The sequence below is a fragment of the Gigantopelta aegis genome, chromosome 3 (genome assembly GCF_016097555.1).
Source record: "Gigantopelta aegis isolate Gae_Host chromosome 3, Gae_host_genome, whole genome shotgun sequence".
Classification (NCBI taxonomy): Eukaryota; Metazoa; Mollusca; class Gastropoda; order Neomphalida; family Peltospiridae; genus Gigantopelta; species Gigantopelta aegis.
The window spans coordinates 33,839,205-33,859,236 of NC_054701.1; the positions used below are offsets into that span (position 1 = coordinate 33,839,205).

Genomic DNA, 20,032 nt, shown 5'->3' on the forward strand with positions numbered 1-20,032 from the left:
TTTCATATTCCCTTGCCGTCCGAAAACACGACTCGCGTAATTGCCCCAACCACACTATAATCTATAAAATCATGTCTACGCCAGTGTTCTGAATATTTCACTAGCCCACGATCAGTGCAAAGGTATCTGAATATTTTTGTGCCTAGGGAAACTTTTAGGTGCGTATCTTATTACGTTGTTTAAGCGAATCGAACTAGGTCAGGCATATTTGTTTGACACCTCAGCACATGGTAAAGGTACAGCTATCCTACTACTACACAGATTACTAAAAAAAAAACCAGAAACAAAAAAACATTTTGACACAGTCTAATAAAGGAAATCCGCTAAAAAAAATTCCATTAGTAGATAGGGATCGTGACCTTTCATGTGCAATTTTTCATAGATGCAATACGTACCACGTCTTTTAGTGTATCGACTATGGAACAATTGGTTGGGACGGAGAAAACCCGGGTCCATGGAGGGCGATCGATCCTATGACCATGTTCCCAGTAGGACCAGGGACTTTCATAGAGAAGTGAAGGCTACTTACTGTCGATTAAAACAAAATATGGGAAAAACACAAAATGAACTATTTATAGGTGTGCGCACGTATTCATGTTAAGACTATATATGTAGGTACATGTACATGTGTATACACTACTATACAAACATATAAGGACACATACGCATTGTCGCAATTTTGTGTCTAGCTAGAATTCCGAAACAGAAATTATTCGGAGCAAAAGTTTCCCAAGCAACTATTGTTTGTCTCGAACCGACCATATCTCGAGCTTCCTGGTTATGTCCATTAAACATAGAGGTACCTTTTAGGGTTTATTAACACCACCACCACCCACACTTAATCTCCTACCTGGGTTCGAACCTGTTCGCATTCATGTCCACCAATAAATGAAAATAAAGTAAAGTAAAGAATAGACAAGATATTGTATTTGGTGCGATTTATTTCCGTTTAGGCAAAAGGGTTGTTTATTTTGTTTGTGAACTCAAGATATCAGTTTAGCGAACATAGACAGCGTACGAAACGCCCATCACAGCAATCCATGGTGAACGAAACAACCCTCCCTGTCTACGTTAACCGCACGTCCATATCTTGGATCAGAATAAACGTTCTTTTTATAGGTATATAACCAGCTTACTGAACATTGCACAACAGGTCACGTGATGAAAGTAAATTAAACGTTTATGATTATATAACAGGTTCATCAAGATATAATAATAATAAAGGATGCTATACTCATGTCAATTTCATAATTTGTCATAATAGATTTATCATTTAGGTCTAAGAAATGTGGGTTTTCCCCTTTAGTGCTAGCACTGGTTTTTATCGGAAAGTACCTCCGATTATTGCATGTACACAATAACACTCTAAAATTACGACGCCGAACCAATCAATAAAAAGGAAACCGAAAGCGGGAAAACCCCAGCGTTCAGTTACGAGGAGTGACCATAAATATTTATCTCAATTTATGAAGGGTTGGTCTAGGAGTGTTCTGGGGTCCCACTCCCGGATCCCTTGTCTGGTCCCACTGAAGTTCCGGATAGGAACAGTTGTCCTTCTTAAATTTACCCACTAAATAACCGTGTATGGCTTGGGCCCAACCTTTCCCCTTCTCCCTGCCAGGGCCAAGATAACATGATCCTATTTCTTTTTTCATTTTTTGATTGCCCGCTATAAATTTGCGTCCAAATTAACTTAAAATAGTAATTAAATGTAGTATGGTATTGTGGTAACTTAAATTGTTTTGGACCTGCACTTAAAAATTTAAATTATTTTGATTAAAGTCCCACTCCCATTTTTGGTGTAAACTTCTAAATTGCCCATTATTATTCTGCCACGGACTAGGCCACTGGCTATCCAGAGACCTGGCCCTTGACAGACATGCCCGAAACCGTAGTGGTACAGGGGCATGTTAAAGGTACACACACACACACACACACACTCACTCACTCTATTTGTGAAACGTAATGCCGAAGTTGCCAAATTACTATTGCGCTTGTAAGAATCTAAGAAATATTACAGTTAAACTAAAGTTGTCTCCACCTCACCTCCAAATTACACGTTAAAAAAACACAAAAAAACATTTAGATGGGGGAAACGGGGCCTCGGGACTTTGCTGCAGTTGGTTCCGTGCCTTTAATATTAATTTATTTCGTGGTGGATATACAGAGAATCTCTCTCCCCCCCCCCCCCCCCCCCCGTGATCAGTAAACGAGTTTTAAAACTGGCTTCAAGCTGGTGATGGACACACATTTCGGGTTCATTAATGCTTTCAAAACATTTCAAGGTAGACATTCAGAGGCCATTTCTTGACATGACGCCTCACCGACTAACACGATGTATTACTTTACTATGACATACCTGTCAACTCTCACGCATTTGTAACAAACATCACGCTCTCACGCAACATTACTATAATCTCACGCCTTTTCTATCAAAATAAAAATACCAACGATCACTCGCGGGTGCTACCGATGACCGACTTGTATGGTTTAACTTGCACTAACTCGATTTTTCTTTTCTTTTTAGAGACTTCGCCCTGGACCTGACCAAGAGTCTGCAGTCCCTGGACCCCGATTTCTAATTTTCTCACGCCTAAGAATTGCCACAGGTTGACAACTCTGCTATGAGCCGTATGTATTAAGTCTTATGGCGACAAAAAAATTCTAACCTAATCAGGCGCTGATCGGGGTGGGGGCAGTAGCGTCCCCCCCACTCACCATACAACATCCTGGCTACGCCAGTGGGTGGGCGTTGGGTGGAGGTTTACACCGCCATCAGAAAATAATAATGTCCCCTTTTCTGGTTGGGTATGTACACGAATCAGGGGCGAAGCGTGATCTGGACCTGGGGGGGGGGGGGGGGGTTTCGAATATGAACCATTTACTTCAGTGGTGTGTGTGTGTGTGTGTGTGTGTGTGTTATGTTATACAAGTTATGTATGTAAGCAATGTGTTCTTCACACCACTAAAATGTATAAATAATAGTAATTTAGGGTCAAAACGTTCGTGACCTAACATACCCGTTTTACCCTCTGGCAGATACCCAGAGAACATAGTTTAACTTTCCTTAATTTAGGATTTCTTACAGTATATAAAATTATGCTACTTTTATGAAGACAAAGTTATCAAAAATGTTCTGAGAAACAGCAAGAGCTGCATTTAAAATCAAAGAGATGATCCCCCCCAAAAAAAACCCAAACAAAACAAACACCCATCAGTTTCATAAAGGTACATATGTTTTTCTCGATATTGCCAATGCAACACGACTGGTATATCAAAGGCCATAGTATGTGCTGTCCTGTCTGTAGGAAGTTGCATATAAAAGATCCCTTATTTAGCGGGTTTCCTCTCCGACACCATTTGTCAAAATTATCAATTGTTTGACATCCAATAGCTGATTCAATGTGCTCTAGTGGTGTTGTTAAAGAAAACAAACAAACTTTACTTTCACTGACCTATAAAAACTCACTACAACGTGAGGACCACTTGCATCCACTCTGTACAGTATGGGGCGGGACGTAGCCCTGTGGTAAAGCGCTCACGCGATGCGCGGTCGGTTTGGGATCGATCCCCGTCAGTGGACCCATTGGGCTATTTCTTGTTCCAGCCAGTGCACCAGGACTGGTATATCAAAGGCTGTGGTATGTGCTATCCTGTCTGTGGGAGGGTGCATATAAAAGATCCCTTGCTGCTAATCGAAAAGAGTAGCCCATGAAGTGGCGACAGCTGGCTTCCTCTCTCAATATCTGTGTGGTCCATAACCATATAACTGTAAATAAAATGTGTTGAGTGCGTCGTTAAATAAAACATTTCTTTCTTTCTGTACAGTGTATATATGGTCCCTTATTTCAAGAATTTGAAACAATTTGCTAAACAAGCTTTGTTTTTAAACACTGCCAAGTGGATATATTAAATAAAAAAAACACTGAATGCAACATTTCTTCCAAGTAAAGGTTGCAGTGCTTAGCACTTAAATTGATAGGGATATATGCATGGCTGGTGCTTTGCTCTAGCCCCTCAACTTGGATTAGTCTACAGCTATGGAATTAAGCAGAAATTTTCACTAGTCCACAGGAGAAGTACATGTAGAAATCTACTTGTCAGTCAATATTTTCACTTGTCCAAATAAGTGGTTTGTTTTATTCAAGTGCGAGAACAATGTTTTAGATTCCTCAAAATAAAACTGCACTGAACATTTTCACTTGTCCACTGGACAACCAATGAGGTACACTTTGCTTGTCCAAACATCTATTCACTTGTCAGGACAAACATACAAGTGCTTATTTCGAACACTGGTCTAAAGTTTTTGGATTATTATAAATTCACATCAGCTGGGGTTATTCGCTATAATGTCATTTCATAGTTCATTCTTGTTGCGTCAAACAGCAGTGGAGAAACATTCTTCTTGAATCCGGCAGCAACCTCCAGCATTGAAAGAATTCTGTTGGCAAGAACTGAACGATCATTGGGACACTGGAAAGACAAGGAAAAGAATCTTTTACAATTTAAATAGGTTTCATCCAGGCCATGAAAAACTGGGAGAATGATAATTTTGTTAGTACAAGGCTTGCTTTGTGTAACCCACTTTAAAAATCTAGTAGTGATCTCTAAAACTTGCTTAGCAAATCATTGCACAATACTGAGCAAAATGTTCCATGTTTAGGACATCATATACTAGTAGATGGTTCATGGTTCATAAAGAAATTTCAAACCTAAATTTAGGGGCTTTTTAGGGACTTTAGGGTCAATATAAGTAAAATTTAGGGACTAAAACTATGCTGTCCACCATTTGCAATGACCAATTAAACGTGTTTCGTTTTAGAATGAACAATCAAGCGCTCCCCGAAAGTTACGAATGAATCCTTCTATGAACAATACCGAACATTGATGATGTTTTACAAATGAATCGTTGTTATCATTTTGGCATTGTTCACACACCAACGTTCAAGCGAGCATTGAGATCAACAAATGAATGTAGATATCGATGTATTTTTGACAATTTATTTAATTTTTCCGGAAGAAAAATGTCTATCAATTTTAGGGCTTATATGGCCCAATTTAGGGTCTTTTATGAACTTGCCCATCAAATATAGGGCTTTCTAGGGCTATATCATCAAAATAGGGACTTTTTAGGGCAACCCTTTAAATTTAGGGCCTTGAGGTAATGGGTTATGCAAAATGAAATAGTTAGGTTAGCTGTAATTTGTTGGCTTACCCTATAAACAGGGCATACAATTTGAATATGTTGTTCATGTTGTTTTAGTGTTTACACAAACAATTTTCTTCACTCGTTCAGTTAAAGTTTGTTTTGTTTAACGACACCACTAGAGCACATTGATTTATTAATCATCAGCTATTGGATGTCAAACATTTGGTAATTTTTGATAGTCTTAGATAGGAAACCCGCTACATTTTTCCATTAGTAGCAAGGGATCGTTTATATGCATCTATCCCACAAACAGGATAGCACATACCACAGCCTTTGATATGCCAGTCAAATGGGCCCACCAACGGGAATCAATCCCAAATCGACCACACATCAAGCGAATGCTTTACCACTGGGCTATGTCCCACCCCAATTCACTAGTTCAAATACAAATAAAAATGTTAATGGGCCACGTTAATCAAATGAGAATCTAATATGAACAATTTTCGTAGCTTTTCTCCATCAAATTTCCTATCATAAATACAAAAGAAAAAACAATATATTTACATTTAAGCACACTACCCCATCGGTTCTTTTACAGGGGAGTACTTGTTGGCGCCAAACAATGAAAAGATAATAGACAGATTTTCCCTGGAGACATAGAACTTAATGATTGTGCCTTCTTTGTATCGACTGCGATGGTGATTTCAAACAGATACATTGTATCTTTCTCACACCCGCAATGTAGGCCCGTTCTTTTATTATTTTCTTCCAAACACAGTGATAAAATTAGCCAACACGTCTTTTTAGATAATCTGACAAAACGATTACAGCTTTTACACAAACAATCTATTGTTTATGTTGATATTGGTTTTGCATAACCGAAAGATAAACAACAAAATTGTTTGTGCCAAATTTTATGCACCGCTATAAATGGTTTACCCAAACGTTTCATTTTGAGGTCTATGACCAGACCTTTAAGTGTACATTTTTCACAGAACTTACAGAAAGCCACATGGGATGGTCTTCTGATGTGATTATAAAATACATGTACATATCAAAACTTTACCAAATTTTGACTTTTACATTCATAAAACATTAAATTTTCATTGTTACCGAGGTTGAATTTAAAATTTCGATGAGTACGACAAGTGTTGCCTTTGGTTTAATAACAAACATTAGGACATCAAGGAAAATTGGAGAGGCATTAAGGCAAAACTGGTTGCAAGTATTTTTATTAACTAAAAATCGAGATGCAAAATGTTTGCAAATTGTTGTGACAAGCCGTCAATTCTCTTGCAACATTTTAAAAATTATTTTTCGTAATTACATATACAACATTGGATGCATACAAAGGGTATAGTAGAAAACCAGGTAGGGCACTACAGCATTTTTCTTGCCATCTACAACATTCATTTTTAGGCCACAATTAGGGTCTCCACGAGTACTCGGGCATGGGTCAAGACTAGCAAGACTCGAGTCCGTCCACAGGCAGGGCTCGAACTTAACGACGACAATTGCTGTTGTTCAGATATAAATTGCCGTAGGTAGAGAGCATCACCGATGGCACTTTTGTGCTGTCGGTAAAACTCCTCAACAATGGTAAAATGTATACACCTGGTGTACATAATCTGCCAATATTTGACATTTTCACTTGAAATATGTCTACATAAAGAAAAATAACCTTTCATTCATATTTATGTTCTGCAAATGTCACTTTAAAATTTGTTTGGCCATAGGCAGGCTCAAAATTGCCATCTGTGGCTTGTTTCACCCATGGCAATTCTTTTATAAATTGCTGTGGGAGACACATTCTTAAGTTTGAGCCCTGCACAGGACTCGAGTACCTGTACAAGGTGTTCAGCAGTAAATAATCAACGATGTAAGTTACACAATAATTATATGATCATGCGCTACTTTCTCCTTTTTAAACTGGCCACCCGCCCGTTCGTCACAACACTGAACACATCAACCGGTTTCTAAATGCAATACAATGGCATGATTTGGCATCCATGTTCAGTGCTGGAATTAAGATTCATAATGCCTTTTTACTTTATTCCTTAGTCTCATTATCATCTAGTGTCGGGTACTCGGGTTCAGGTCGAGTTTGACCCTCGAATACCAGTCAATATATTGGACTCGTGGAAGCCCTAGGCACAATGTCAAGTAAGGAGGGCAACAACAGCAATTGCAGTTGATGCTGTGGTAAAATTCACACCTTGATGTTAGTTAACATTGCATTGGTTGAGGTAAATAATGTTGCAAAGTTCTTGTTTAAAAAGATTAAAATATGTACAGCAGGAAAAATAAATGCTACGTTCAACGACAAGCTATTGTGGCACCAATATTTCGGCTTCATACCCAATAGGTATATACTATTTAACTGTTTTGATATGTCATATTCAGTGGATGGTACGACTGATGTTAGTTAACATTGCACTGGTCGAGGTAAATAACGATGTTGCAAAGTTCTTGTTTAAAAAGCTTAAAATACGTACAGCTGGAAAAATAAATGCTACGTTCAACGACAAGATATTGTGGCACCAATATTTCAGCTTCGTACCTAATAGGTATATACTATTTAACTGTTTTGATACGTCATATTCAGTGGATGGTACAACTTCCTATTTGTATCTTCATAAACTTGAATTTAACATTTTTGCTACATTTATGAAAAATAAAACAAGACCAAAATGTATTTATCGATGACAGTGTTAATATTTGGTTACAAGTGTTATTCCTATAGAAATGAGAACACGTATGAATGTCAGTCATTAATGTACACAAGATATGCAGCACTGGTTGAAACAAATATCAACTTAAGTCTTCATAAACTGTTGATCCATGGCCTTTAGCCATATACCAAAGATCTTTTCTAATCCTAATGTTTATCACTCTTTACCTGTATCCTACTGAATCGCATATATATGTCAGAAATTATGTTTTTTATTATCCACATAGTTCAAGACATTCAGGGAAATATCAGCATGACCAATGATTTTACATGCACCATGAATGACATAATTCTGTAAAGCGACGTCATAATTAATGTGGCTTCCTCAGTGTAAACACTGTTGTTTCGTCGTCTCTTTTTAATTACGTTTCAAACGTTTTGACATGGTCCTAGCTTGTTATTAATAAAAATAATATTTTGAATAATGTGGATGATAAAGAAATTATTACACTCGTGTGTGAAATGCTCTTACTCGGGTAATACAATAATCCTGACACTTGCTTCGTAAAACCAGTACGACACACAAGCTCATATAGTAATCTCTCTATATACCATGATTGTACCTCGATATCCACAAATAATACAGGTAGGTCAAAGTTGTCAGTTAGCTGACTGATCATTTCTGCATCTACGCTCCATTTGGATGTATCTTTACCTGCACAAAAAAAAGGTTATTTTTATTTTTATTGATTGATTGAAAACATATTTTATTGCATAAACAACAAAAGGATTGGGCACAAGTTTGCCAGCTTAATAGGCCCTCTCCTATATACATACAATATAATGGTGACAATTACTTAATTATAATATAATAGTAATGTGTATATATAAAATTTGTATACAAATATATTTTGATAACAATCAAATTGAGAAAAAGAGAGTAAATATATACCCGTAAGGGTACTTTTAACAGGATTTTGATTCAAGAAACCAGAAAATAAACAAAGTAGTACAAACAAAGAATTGCCATAGGTCAAAAGGTTTACCAATGCGTTTTTTTAGCTGTTGGATAAATACTAGTGCTGTCAGTTGAGTGCATAATTATTATTTATTTATTTCTTGAAAAAATTACTGGTTTAAAATTGCCCTCAAAAATATTTTAAAATGGACATAGGAGGTATCAAATTCATAAGATCGAGCCCTGGAATTGGAGGACATTTTGTGATCGGTTGCAAATGTCTATATATACCTGGTAAGTAGATTATATTTCGTCATGTCAATACAGACTTCTACTTGAAAGAAACTGAGGAGAGAGATTAATTGCAGCTCTAACTTAGATAATGAGGAGTCATTTAAGATACCATCGACGTCCCAAACTGCGTTCACCTAACGACAAAAACACGAAATTTACGGAAATACTATTCTACATTTCTCAGCTACAATCAAGGTTGAAAATTAGCAGTCGCCCGGTCGCCCATGGCAACCTTTACTGGCTATGGGCGACTAAAAATTTATCAAAGGTGGTCCGTTAGGTGATCATTGATATTAGGGTCTGGCGAGTATGGTACCAGTTAAAAAACAAAGACACTGAAACTGAATTGAATGTGACAAAATACAACGCGTCTGTGTTCGCGCGAACTACAGCAGCAGAAGACATAGAATATGCTCTATATTTTAACAGGGCCAGATTTAGCTTCTGTTGCTTTGGGCCGGGTCTTCTAAAAATAGAGCTCAAAACGTATTGATTAAATCTAGAAGTTGTTGGCTTATTAGAATGGACAGGATATGCCATAATTATCTAGTAGAGCTACTATCTGACAATTGTTATTCATTGTTATGGTAAAAAGGAATCATATTTAATTAGCTTACATTATTCTGTGACAAAATCAAAATCTATCTTGTAGTTTTAACTCACACTAACGTGAGCGCATGCGCATATATACAAATAACAATTACCTTTTCTATTACTACAGCCCAGGGCTTATTCCAAAGGTCACTTAACTGATTGTTTTTGTCAATATTGTTTTAACTGTAAGCGATTTGCATTAAATAAGAATATATCAGATCTAAAGCCTTGACACCAAGACTTACATAATGACATAACTGTCCAAATATTACTATAATAAACAATAAGTACACCGTTATGCTATGTAATATAATAACAAAGTACATTGTATATTTTGGTAAAATGGTGGGTTTCTTTTTTTACAGATTTATTTTTCTTTTGATATTTATTTTATTAGTAGCCTACTACTGTAGCATTTACAATATCCAAATTAAACGCACAGGTGTGCGTGCTTTGTTCAGTCCCGAGGAAATCCGATACTTAAGATTGTACCCCTTCTTGCATCGCCACAAAGATGACTGCCACCCCGAGACTAGGTTTATATACTAAAGCACGCACAGTTCTACCTTTATTCTCTTTGTATTGAATTATTTGTTTTTACTTCAGAGACAATGCAAGTCAAGCTGTATACCTCGGCTGTTCTAGCATTTTGTTTTCACCCCTGTATTAAAAATGATATTTAATCATAATTTAATGGTAATTTGTGAAGAATTCTTTTTATTTATACTGGATTTCTTTTCCCCCCCCCCAAGAAATGTTATTTTAGTTGGTATGGGTTTAAAACTTAATAACATGTTTTTATATGAATTTTAACTATTTCATTATGAAGTTACATGCCAATTCACCGGTTTCCTTTTGAAGGAAACAGACTATATACGGTGAGCACATGATTATTATTCAACAAAGAATATTCTAGTTTTGGCTGCGCATTTAAATTACAATGTGATAACTGGAGGGCTAGTTAAATTTGAGAAGGGCCAGTAAGATTTGTCTTCAAATGGCCCTGCTGGCGACCATGGTTTTCATGTAATTTTCAACCCTGTACAATACGTGAAACAAAATAAATTGCAATCAAGTAACGTAAAAAATCAACAATATGGACGTAAAACAAATTCATTCTAATAAATAAAAGTGAAACACCCTCCGGTAAAAAGGAAAGGGTGCAACGTTTCCAACTGCGTTCAGGCGAATGCGTTTGCAAAAAGTATCGTACTGTGCATGTGCAGTTCGTCATTTTCCATTTTTAAGGCAACTACATGAAAAAATATATATTTCTTAATTATGCACAGTTGCCAAACACTTAATTTATTAAAAAAAATTAAAGGAAAAATTCAATTTTTCAAGCGTTCTGGTCTGGTCCGTGTTTTATCAACACACCTCGCTCACACTTAATGTCAATACTGATAGGCATTACATTCATACCTGCGAATAGTTTGTCAAATATAATTTTTTTAATGAACTATTCTAAATTAACACAATTTATATACTCAAATTTATTTACAACTGTTATGAATGGATTATGAATACTATTCACTACAACAGAGACACAAAAATGTAGCATACCTTTTGCAGATCGAATATAATAATTGAAAAGAAATTCTAACAACAGGAGTCTTAAAAACCGTAAAAATTAAATTCTTTGGCCTTGTTGATCTGGCACGTGTGAGGTCATGTGACACACACCGAATGTTAATTCATCTTTCTCCATTTTAAGTCAATTTCTACGAGTCATGTGGACCCGATATCGGTAATTTTAAGGAATAAAGAAAAACGACTTTGTAAAATTAATGGTTTTAGGAGTTTGTAAAGTTTGGTATTTAGATACTTACTTTTCTCAACTTTATTGTTTATAAAAATGTTCCTGAACTGTGGAGAAAAACCTCATAAATGAACGACATGCCGATGACAACAAATCAGATGTTGATTGCACGAACCGTACACGAGAAAACAAAAGTGATACCATATGAAGTCAAATACTAAGGGGAGATAAAAATTACTCTCCTGGAACTACATGTAGTCTCAGGAGAGTGATGGGGAATGAAATTGAAAGCTCCACTTAAATGTCATATATGTGTTAAAAAAAAGAAGAAGTTGGGCACAGCTTTTTTTGTTTTTATTAGTTCTGAGCAAAGAAATTGTTTTTGAGTAGTATAATGCACAGTGAAACACCTATAAACTGGACACCCACAGGACCATGTTAAAGTTTAAAGTTTGTTTTGTTTAACAACACCATTAGAGCACACTGATTTATTCATCATCAGCTATTGGATGTCAAAGGACCATAAGGTCCAGTTTTAAAGGGTATCCGGTTTTGAGAGGTTCAGTTCTGTACCAAAAGTTGAAAAGGGACTTTGAAAAATGTAACATTCTGCGGGAATACTGGTTAACTGAGGGTCCTGTTTTGAGGGGTTTCACTGTAATTAACAGTTTGTGTTATGCTAGTGTCAGACTACCAACTGTCAGCACAAAGTTTGCCAACTTTCTGCTGTCACAACTTCTATGACTGTCCAGTAGCAAGTCTGAGCGCTCTTACAACTCGATTCTCCATTAGTTGTTAATCAAAGTGCATCCGCCTTAAGTCGGGAATTGAGAAGATTACAATGCAACAGTCGAGTTGATTGGAATAGTTAGTAATATATTATTTCAAATTATTTAACTATTTTAAGCTACAATATAAATGAGGCTAATATTTATAAATGTATTTTTAGGTAACCTGGTTTGGTTACATACTTAATTTGAGTGGGTATTTTGGGCTATTGGCCAGTGTTTATAGCTCTGAAATCCTGTAATCTAAACCCTAAATAACAACTCACCTCTACAGACCACCAAACAAGACCTTCCAATAAAATACCTGACATCAACTTTAGTGAAAGCATCTTTTACAGTCTGTACACTAAGAAGAAAAACAGATTACACAATAATTAGTAATGCTAGGTTGGACACTGTCAAAAGCATTTGAGGGGGAGGGGAAGCAGGGCAAAAACAACAGAAATATTTGGGGAAAATGAGCAGGCCTGAATCCTTTTCTAGTTTTTACTATGTATTTCTATCCTTCCACCAACAAAGAATATTAAGCATAATTTGTAAAAATTAGTAGTGATTCATTTACAACACTATATACACGGTAGCTGTTTGATGGTTATGATAATATGAATAAACGTTGTTATTCAGATTCAGGTATTTTTAAATAATTAAGACAACTATCAGTCGGCAACTCCCCCTGCGCTTTACAAAAATGGGAGCCTATACACATATGGACATTGTTTGAAATCTTTATTATGCTACAGATCATGACACATGTTCATTTAGGAACTGGATGAAGTTTTGTGGTCAATCAACAATATGCATCATCCAGTATATAACTGATTAATATACATTGTGCTTTCAGCAACTTAATTTTGTTTGCCATACATGTATTTATACCAAACATCTTGTATACATATGTGTATTTCATTCTTCTAAATTTAAAACATATCATTAACAAAATGGTTTACATTTCTAACCAAATAAACCCTGTCTGTTTTGTTTAATGACACCACAAGAGCAAATTGATTTATTGTTTTAAGTTAAGTTGGAAAGAAAATGTGCCTGTTTCCTATTACATGCTGATAAAAAAATAGGGTACTTGTTTTTAAAATTGGCATCAGGTGACGGGCATCAATACGTACCTTGATTTCTGTAAATCTATTTTAATTGGTTCACTCTCATAATTTATTTCTCCAAGGTCAAACCTTGCCTTGCTCCCCTACATGTTGACAACTTAAGTTTATGGGTAGCCATTTAAGTTACAGTTTTACATTCTAAGGGTAGCTAAATTTACTCTCTTTGAACTATTTTCAGAGAACTAATGGGGAGCGAGGATGATAGCTCGCTGTAAACAGTGAGGTCTGAAACTTGTTTCTTGCACAAACATTGTACATTCAGCCACAATTTAAATCGGTTTGCTTGCGAAACATTAACTGAATATCATAAAGAAATACACTCACCTGCTTTTGTTAGCTTGACTCAAGACGTAGCACAGAAAATCAATGCGAGGACGCGTATCACTATTTTCATTTGTAAGTGGCAACTCTGTTGCAATTCGACTGAAAAATAAAGTGTAAATATATGTATATATAATGCATAATGTCAAAACAATAATATATATATGTAAACAAGCCATCCAAACAGCTATTTTTACCTTTCTTGACACCCAATAGACCCTGTGTATTTTTGTGCTGGGGTGTCATTAGACATTCATTCATTCCAAGCATATTGCTAAAGCAATGCATGTCCCCTACCAGGCACAAACGATTTAAAGCACTGCTAATTGCTTGATGCGCAGTCAGTCTAGGATTGATACCCGTTGGTGGGCCTAGTGGGCTATTTCTCGTTCCAGCCAGTGTACGACTGGTATATCAAAGCAGTGTTTCCCCCAGGATTTCTGTTCAGAGGGTTGGCAAAATAGTTTGATATAAACTGAGCCCACAAAGGGGGCGAAAATGCTAAGGGGGTTCGGGGGCTTGCTCCCCCGTAATTATTATTTTTTAAATTTCAGTTGCTTTTAGATGCATTATGGAGTACGTGTGGGTGTCATGTACACTTATAGAAGGATATATTTTAAGATATATTTTAATAATAATGTTTATTATTATTAAATATTTGCATTATGTCATAACAATATTTTGAAAAAGAAGTATAAAATTATTAGACTAAGCACAAACAGATAATACATATTACTGAAGTATTGACTAAAACTAAAATTCAGGTCTTCTAGAATTTTCAAAATTGATTGACGATATTTAAAATTCACTAGCCATGATTGAATATCCACTAGCCCTACATGTACTTCTGTATGTATATCAGAGGTTTAAGAAAATTAAACAAAAAATCACTTTCCATACTTAACAGTGGATTAAAAATTTACTGGTCATAATAAAAAATTCACTTACTAAATCTAAATCACTGATAAAACCAATAAAAGAAAGTAAATAAGTTTTCATTGTACAATTTAAAAAGCTGTGGTATGTGCTATCCTGTCTGTGGGATAGTGTCTATAATACAGGTCTCTGAAAATTGCGAGAACAATCGTTTTGTTTGTACGTTGTTCACGCAAATCTAATTTAGCGTGACCTATTTTCTGTTCACATATTAAATTTAGCACATTATTTACGTGGATGTAATGGGTTACGCAAAAAGAAAATTGGTTACCTAAATTTATTTTTGCGTAACCTATAAATGGTTTACGCAAATATTCGTTTCTCAAAGGCCTGTAAAAGATCAATTGCTACCAATGAAAAAATGTAGCGAGTTTCCTTTCTAAGACTATTATCCGTCTATATGTCTAAATTACCAAATGTTTGACATCCAAAAGCCGACGATAAATATATCAATGTAATTTAGTGGTGTCCTTAAAGTTAAAACAAAACAAACTAACTTTTTCAACCTCTACATTTCAATTTGCATATCTGCAAGTGTATATATACATCAGGCTGTCCTGCACAACCTTATGAAAAAGTAGGACAAAAGTAGGAAAAGAAATACAGAAAAAGTAGGACCAAAGTAGGAAAATAGAAGGAAAAAGTAGGACTGAAACAGAAATTAGCAACATTATCAGGGTATGCACTTGGGATTTTTTTTGACTGGCCAATCTGGCCAATCGGGCCACTCACAGTAACACTTTGATTCGCCCGTACAACTTTTGAATGGCCCGCGACTGAATTTTGTTAAAAAAAAAGAACTTACTTAAATTGCACTTTAAAACTAAGCTGACAGCAATCTATGTTGACATCATTCGCAGTGACGAATGGGTGTTTGGTATGGTAGACTCGGTATATTCCGTAAGCAATGAAAATGTTCCAACACAATGTAACTTTGGAAAACCTCAGGCTTGTAAACAAAATCTTTCTGCAAAACACAGCGTAGCGGAATGTGACGAGTTGTTCCGATCGTAACTGAATGGAAAGTACAGACCGACATGGCTGAGGTGTTCCGATTGAACCTAAAGAAAACATTTACGTCGTCGAGGTTTTCTGAATACATAATCAAAACCGGCCCAGGCATTCCGAATAGTTTTAGACTGTTCGATCGACTGGGGAAGTGGTCGCTATTATGTCCTATATGGGTTTGGTTGCGCAGATACTAATAGGAAACCAGTTGTAAACAATAAATAAAAAGTAACTTTCCGATCTATTATAAACAATATTTATTTGCATTTTGATACACAATACAAAATGCAGAAATTTTTGGTTGCCAGGCGGGCGACACGTGATAAGGTTTTGACTTGCCTGACGCTATTTTAACTATTTGGGCAACCGTAAACTGCACACCCTGACATTATTCATGCTGATAAACGAATATTCTAAATCCAAAAAGTGATATTATTGAGAAATGTTTTACGCAGTTTGTAAATTGTACCTGTATTTTTGTTATCCAAAATAATGTGAAATGATGAGATAATATGGTGCAGCAAATTGAGAGATATATCTTGCTGCAAACAAATTTTAAAAATCCCTTAACTGTTGACTTTTATAATGGCACAACCAATATGCACACTTTAACAGCAACTCGCGGCATTTTGAAACAAAAAAGTAGAAAAAATTTGTATTTTGAAGAAAAGTAGGATAGCTGGACAGCCTGTATACATACATGGATACTGTATCTCCTTACCATTGAACTGCAAATGGTGCACTAACATTAACTATTGATAATGCCAGATTGTGCTTTCCTACTCCTTCTGCACCAATTATCTGAAAAAAAGATATGTATATCATTAAAGGAAGGGTAAACTAGGGCTTTTTGACAGCTACATATTTTCATCTATAGATATATATATTTGGGCGGTGGGCCCATTAGGCTATTTCTCATTCCAGCCAGTGCACTACAGCTGGTATATCAAAGGCTGTGGTATGTCCTATCCTGTCTGTGGGATGGTACATATAAAAGTTACTTTGCTACTAATGTAAAAATGTAACTGGTTTCCTCTCTAAGACTATATGTCAAAATTACCAAACATTTGACATCTAATAGCTGATGATTAATAAATCAATGAGCCCTAGTGGTGTTGTTAAACAGGGTTGAAAATTAACATGAAAACCATGGTCATCAGCAGGGCCAGTTGACAGAAAATATTACTGGCCCTTCTCAAATTCAACTAGCCATCCAATTTAACAGCACAGCGAAAATCAAAACTAGAATTTTCTTTGTTGAATAACAACCATGTATTATAATAACCATGTATATAGTCCGTTTCCATCAAAAGGAAAACGATGAAATGGCATGTAACTTCATAATGAATAAAGTTAAAATTCATATTTAAAACATATTATTACCGTAAGTTTTAAACCCATACCAACACAAATAACATTTTTGTAAAAAGAAATTCATTATAAATAAAAAATGTTTCTTTACAAATTACCATTAAATGATATAGATTAAATATAATTTTCAATATAGGTATAAGATAAATTTTGATTTTGTCCCAGAATAAAATACTAGTGACCTAATTAAATAGGATTAATTTGTACTATAACATTTAATAATTTCAAAAAGTAGGTCTACTGGATACTTATGGCATATCCAGTCCATTACAATAAGCTGACAACTTAAAAAAAAATCAAGTATCTGCAATACGTTGATATTTATTTACAACCCCAGACCAAAATCGTAGAAGCTGAGACCAAGTCTGGTCAGTCCGACGCTGTCAAAATATAGAACATGTTCAATAATATATCCTGCCAGATTTGTTGTTTGCGCCAGCAGAGACGTGGTGTCTTTTGTCACATTGGTCATTCGATTCAGTTTCAGTGCATTTCTTTTTTAAAGATACTGGTAGTATCATACTCGCCAGACTCTAAAATTGATGGTCGCCCAAACGACTACCTTTATAAAATTCTTAAGTGGCTCGTAGCCATTAAAGGTAGCCATTGGCGACCGGGTGACTGCTAATTTTCAACCCTGGTTAAACAAAAAGAAACTATATATATTTAGCAAGATTTAAAAAAATTAAACAATGCATATTTAATTAAATAATGATAAAAATACTGACACTTTCGCTATTTAGTAGATCATGCAGCCATTGTTTTAGCCTTTAACAATGAATGACATCAGACCGGTCACAGCCAGTCAAAGACTATGAACAGTAAATTGTTTGGTAGCACGTTATTCTGATGTCCAACAAACACATCGATTTCAGACCACATAAGTGCACAGTGGCCGCATAAACACCAACACTACAATACCATTATCTTCACCACACACAGAGATTTTCTTCAGACGAATCAGGATTGATCATCTCACATTGTTACTTGCTAACTTGTTTGTGGTTTTTCTAGCTTTTATCTCAGCAGAGCTCTGTAAATACAGGCTCAAACTGAAACGATTGCAATATTATGAATATATCACTCTTAAACAGTGTTTTCATGACAAATTCACCACGATCACTGTTGCTTGAGAAATTGGTCTCAGAATCTTTTTTTTTTGTTAATATTAATATTCAATATCAGTATCATGTCAATACCGGTCTTGAAAATTGTTTTATGCCATTTGGTAAAAGCACTAATATTATATAATATATCTGAGCAATACTTGTAAAATAGCTGAAATTAAGGAAGAGAAATGAGGGCCTTGTGTATGGAATTTAATTTTATTTAGATGAAATTAGCAGGTGATACTTTACTTGGGCATTCATTTAAAGGGACATTCCCAAGTTTGCTGCATTGTAAGATGTTTCCGACTAATAAAATTATCTACGATTAAACTTACATATTAAATATATTTTCTTATTTAGAATATCAGTGTCTTTATATTCAATGTGTTTCTGGTCCTCTTAATATTTGTAAGAAGCCCAAACTGGAGTTTGTCTTTGAATAATTTTGTACGTACTAAAAAAATCCTTTTTTGGAAATAAAATGAAATTTAACCTAGTACAAATATTAGAACGATCAGAAACATGTTTAATATACAGCCACTAATATTTTATGCAGAAAAATATATTTGATATGTAATTACAGTCATCAAAAAGTATCTGTCTGTCATCTTAAAGTTAAACATTGCAGCAAAGTCAAGAATGTCCCTTTAAAGCAGAGTATACCAAAAATGCTGCTCGATATTGGTATCTTATAAATACCAAATACTTAGGACTGAGTGGTAAATCACCCCAAAAATACTGATATCGAACCTGAAATTTCAATACCGCCCAACTTTAGAACAAAGTATTCCGGGACTCCTGTAGATTTATTATAGTAACTGCAGTCAGTCTACTTTTCTCTCTCTCTCTCTGGTTAAATTGTTGCCATTATAAAGTTAAATTCTAAAAAGGTGACATAGTTATGATAGTAATTTATTAGTATTAGTATGATACTTTTTGACAGCCTTTAACTAAGTTTTAACACAATAAAATCCCAATCGGGCCAATGTTGTCGCTTACAAGAATAGCAGCTTCCTGTCTGCTTGGTAGCTTATCAAGTGGAGAAATAATGGTTGTCATTGTGAAATAAATACATTTAAATTGGGGTGCCAAATGCTATTATCTTAATCTTGTTCTACTCGAATCAAATGTGGTTACTTGATTTTAATTTGCCGCCGAATTGTAACTAGAGTTATTGGTCTTGTTTATGCGTTTGTATTTGTTTTCCTCCACTACATTTTGGAGCACCTTTCGTTTAGTAGACAAAGGACCTAAATGTAGCACTTAGTCAAATTAGCAATTGATGCCTCCCCCAACCCCACCCCTTCAAAAAAATAAATTAAAAAAAATAAGAAAAAAAATAGAAGTTTTGTCTTGGCAATTTTATTTCATCCATAACCACTGAGCAAAGTAGCTGAGGCGTAAATACATGCAAGCGCCCATTTTTGTAGGGTGGGTAGGGGAGCAGGCTGATTTTTGCCCGAATTAAACGAGAATGCCAAAATCTGATTGACAACATTTATTCTCATTTAATAATTCAGGTAACCCATTTCGATTTTACGTAACCCACCATGAACATGTGAATTATGTCATAACGAAATATGGGTTACGCAAACTATACTACGTGATCGACGCGCGAACGAAACTATCGCTCTCGTGCATATAAAAAAGTGTTAACATTTTGTGCGAAACTGGTTATATCGAATACTTTGAGCCATGAAAAGTTCCACTTTCATCACTTGATACTTTAGATCGAAACATATACATATAAATGATTTAAATTTATTGAAACTATTTTTAATGAAACTGGATTTAGTTTTGTATGGTTATCGCAAAATTATGTTTACTGCGGTCATTTGAGTTACGTTAAGGACCAGTATTTTCAAACATGGAAAGATATTGTTTGTCATTCAAGCAAATATATTAATTACATAATTTTTAAAGACAGCATTAACTTGGAACCTTATTTATTGTTACTAA

The 20,032-nt window shown here is 35.3% G+C and overlaps 1 protein-coding gene across 1 annotated transcript; it reads right to left on the reverse strand.

Moving 5' to 3' along the window:
- Positions 1–3,881: 3,881 nt before the first annotated feature.
- LOC121389881 (centromere protein M-like) lies at positions 3,882–19,238 on the reverse strand. The gene is made up of 6 exons (XM_041521544.1): positions 19,073–19,238; positions 16,315–16,394; positions 13,653–13,751; positions 12,480–12,559; positions 8,444–8,535; positions 3,882–4,473 (listed from the first exon to the last, which is right to left on the reverse strand). Exons 1-6 carry the CDS (start codon positions 19,130–19,132, stop codon positions 4,345–4,347), a joined length of 540 nt encoding a protein of 179 aa, XP_041377478.1. The 5' UTR covers positions 19,133–19,238; the 3' UTR covers positions 3,882–4,344.
- Positions 19,239–20,032: the final 794 nt, after the last annotated feature.

Coding starts and splice junctions, on each gene's coding strand:
- LOC121389881 (XM_041521544.1), bottom strand. CDS start 19,132: ATGACAACCATTATTTCTCCACTTGATAAGCTACCAAGCAGACAGGAA. Junction 13,752..16,314: donor GCACCATTTGCAGTTCAATG/GTAAGGAGATAC, acceptor TTTATTTTTCAG/TCGAATTGCAACAGAGTTGC. Junction 12,560..13,652: donor AGTCAAGCTAACAAAAGCAG/GTGAGTGTATTT, acceptor TTTTCTTCTTAG/TGTACAGACTGTAAAAGATG.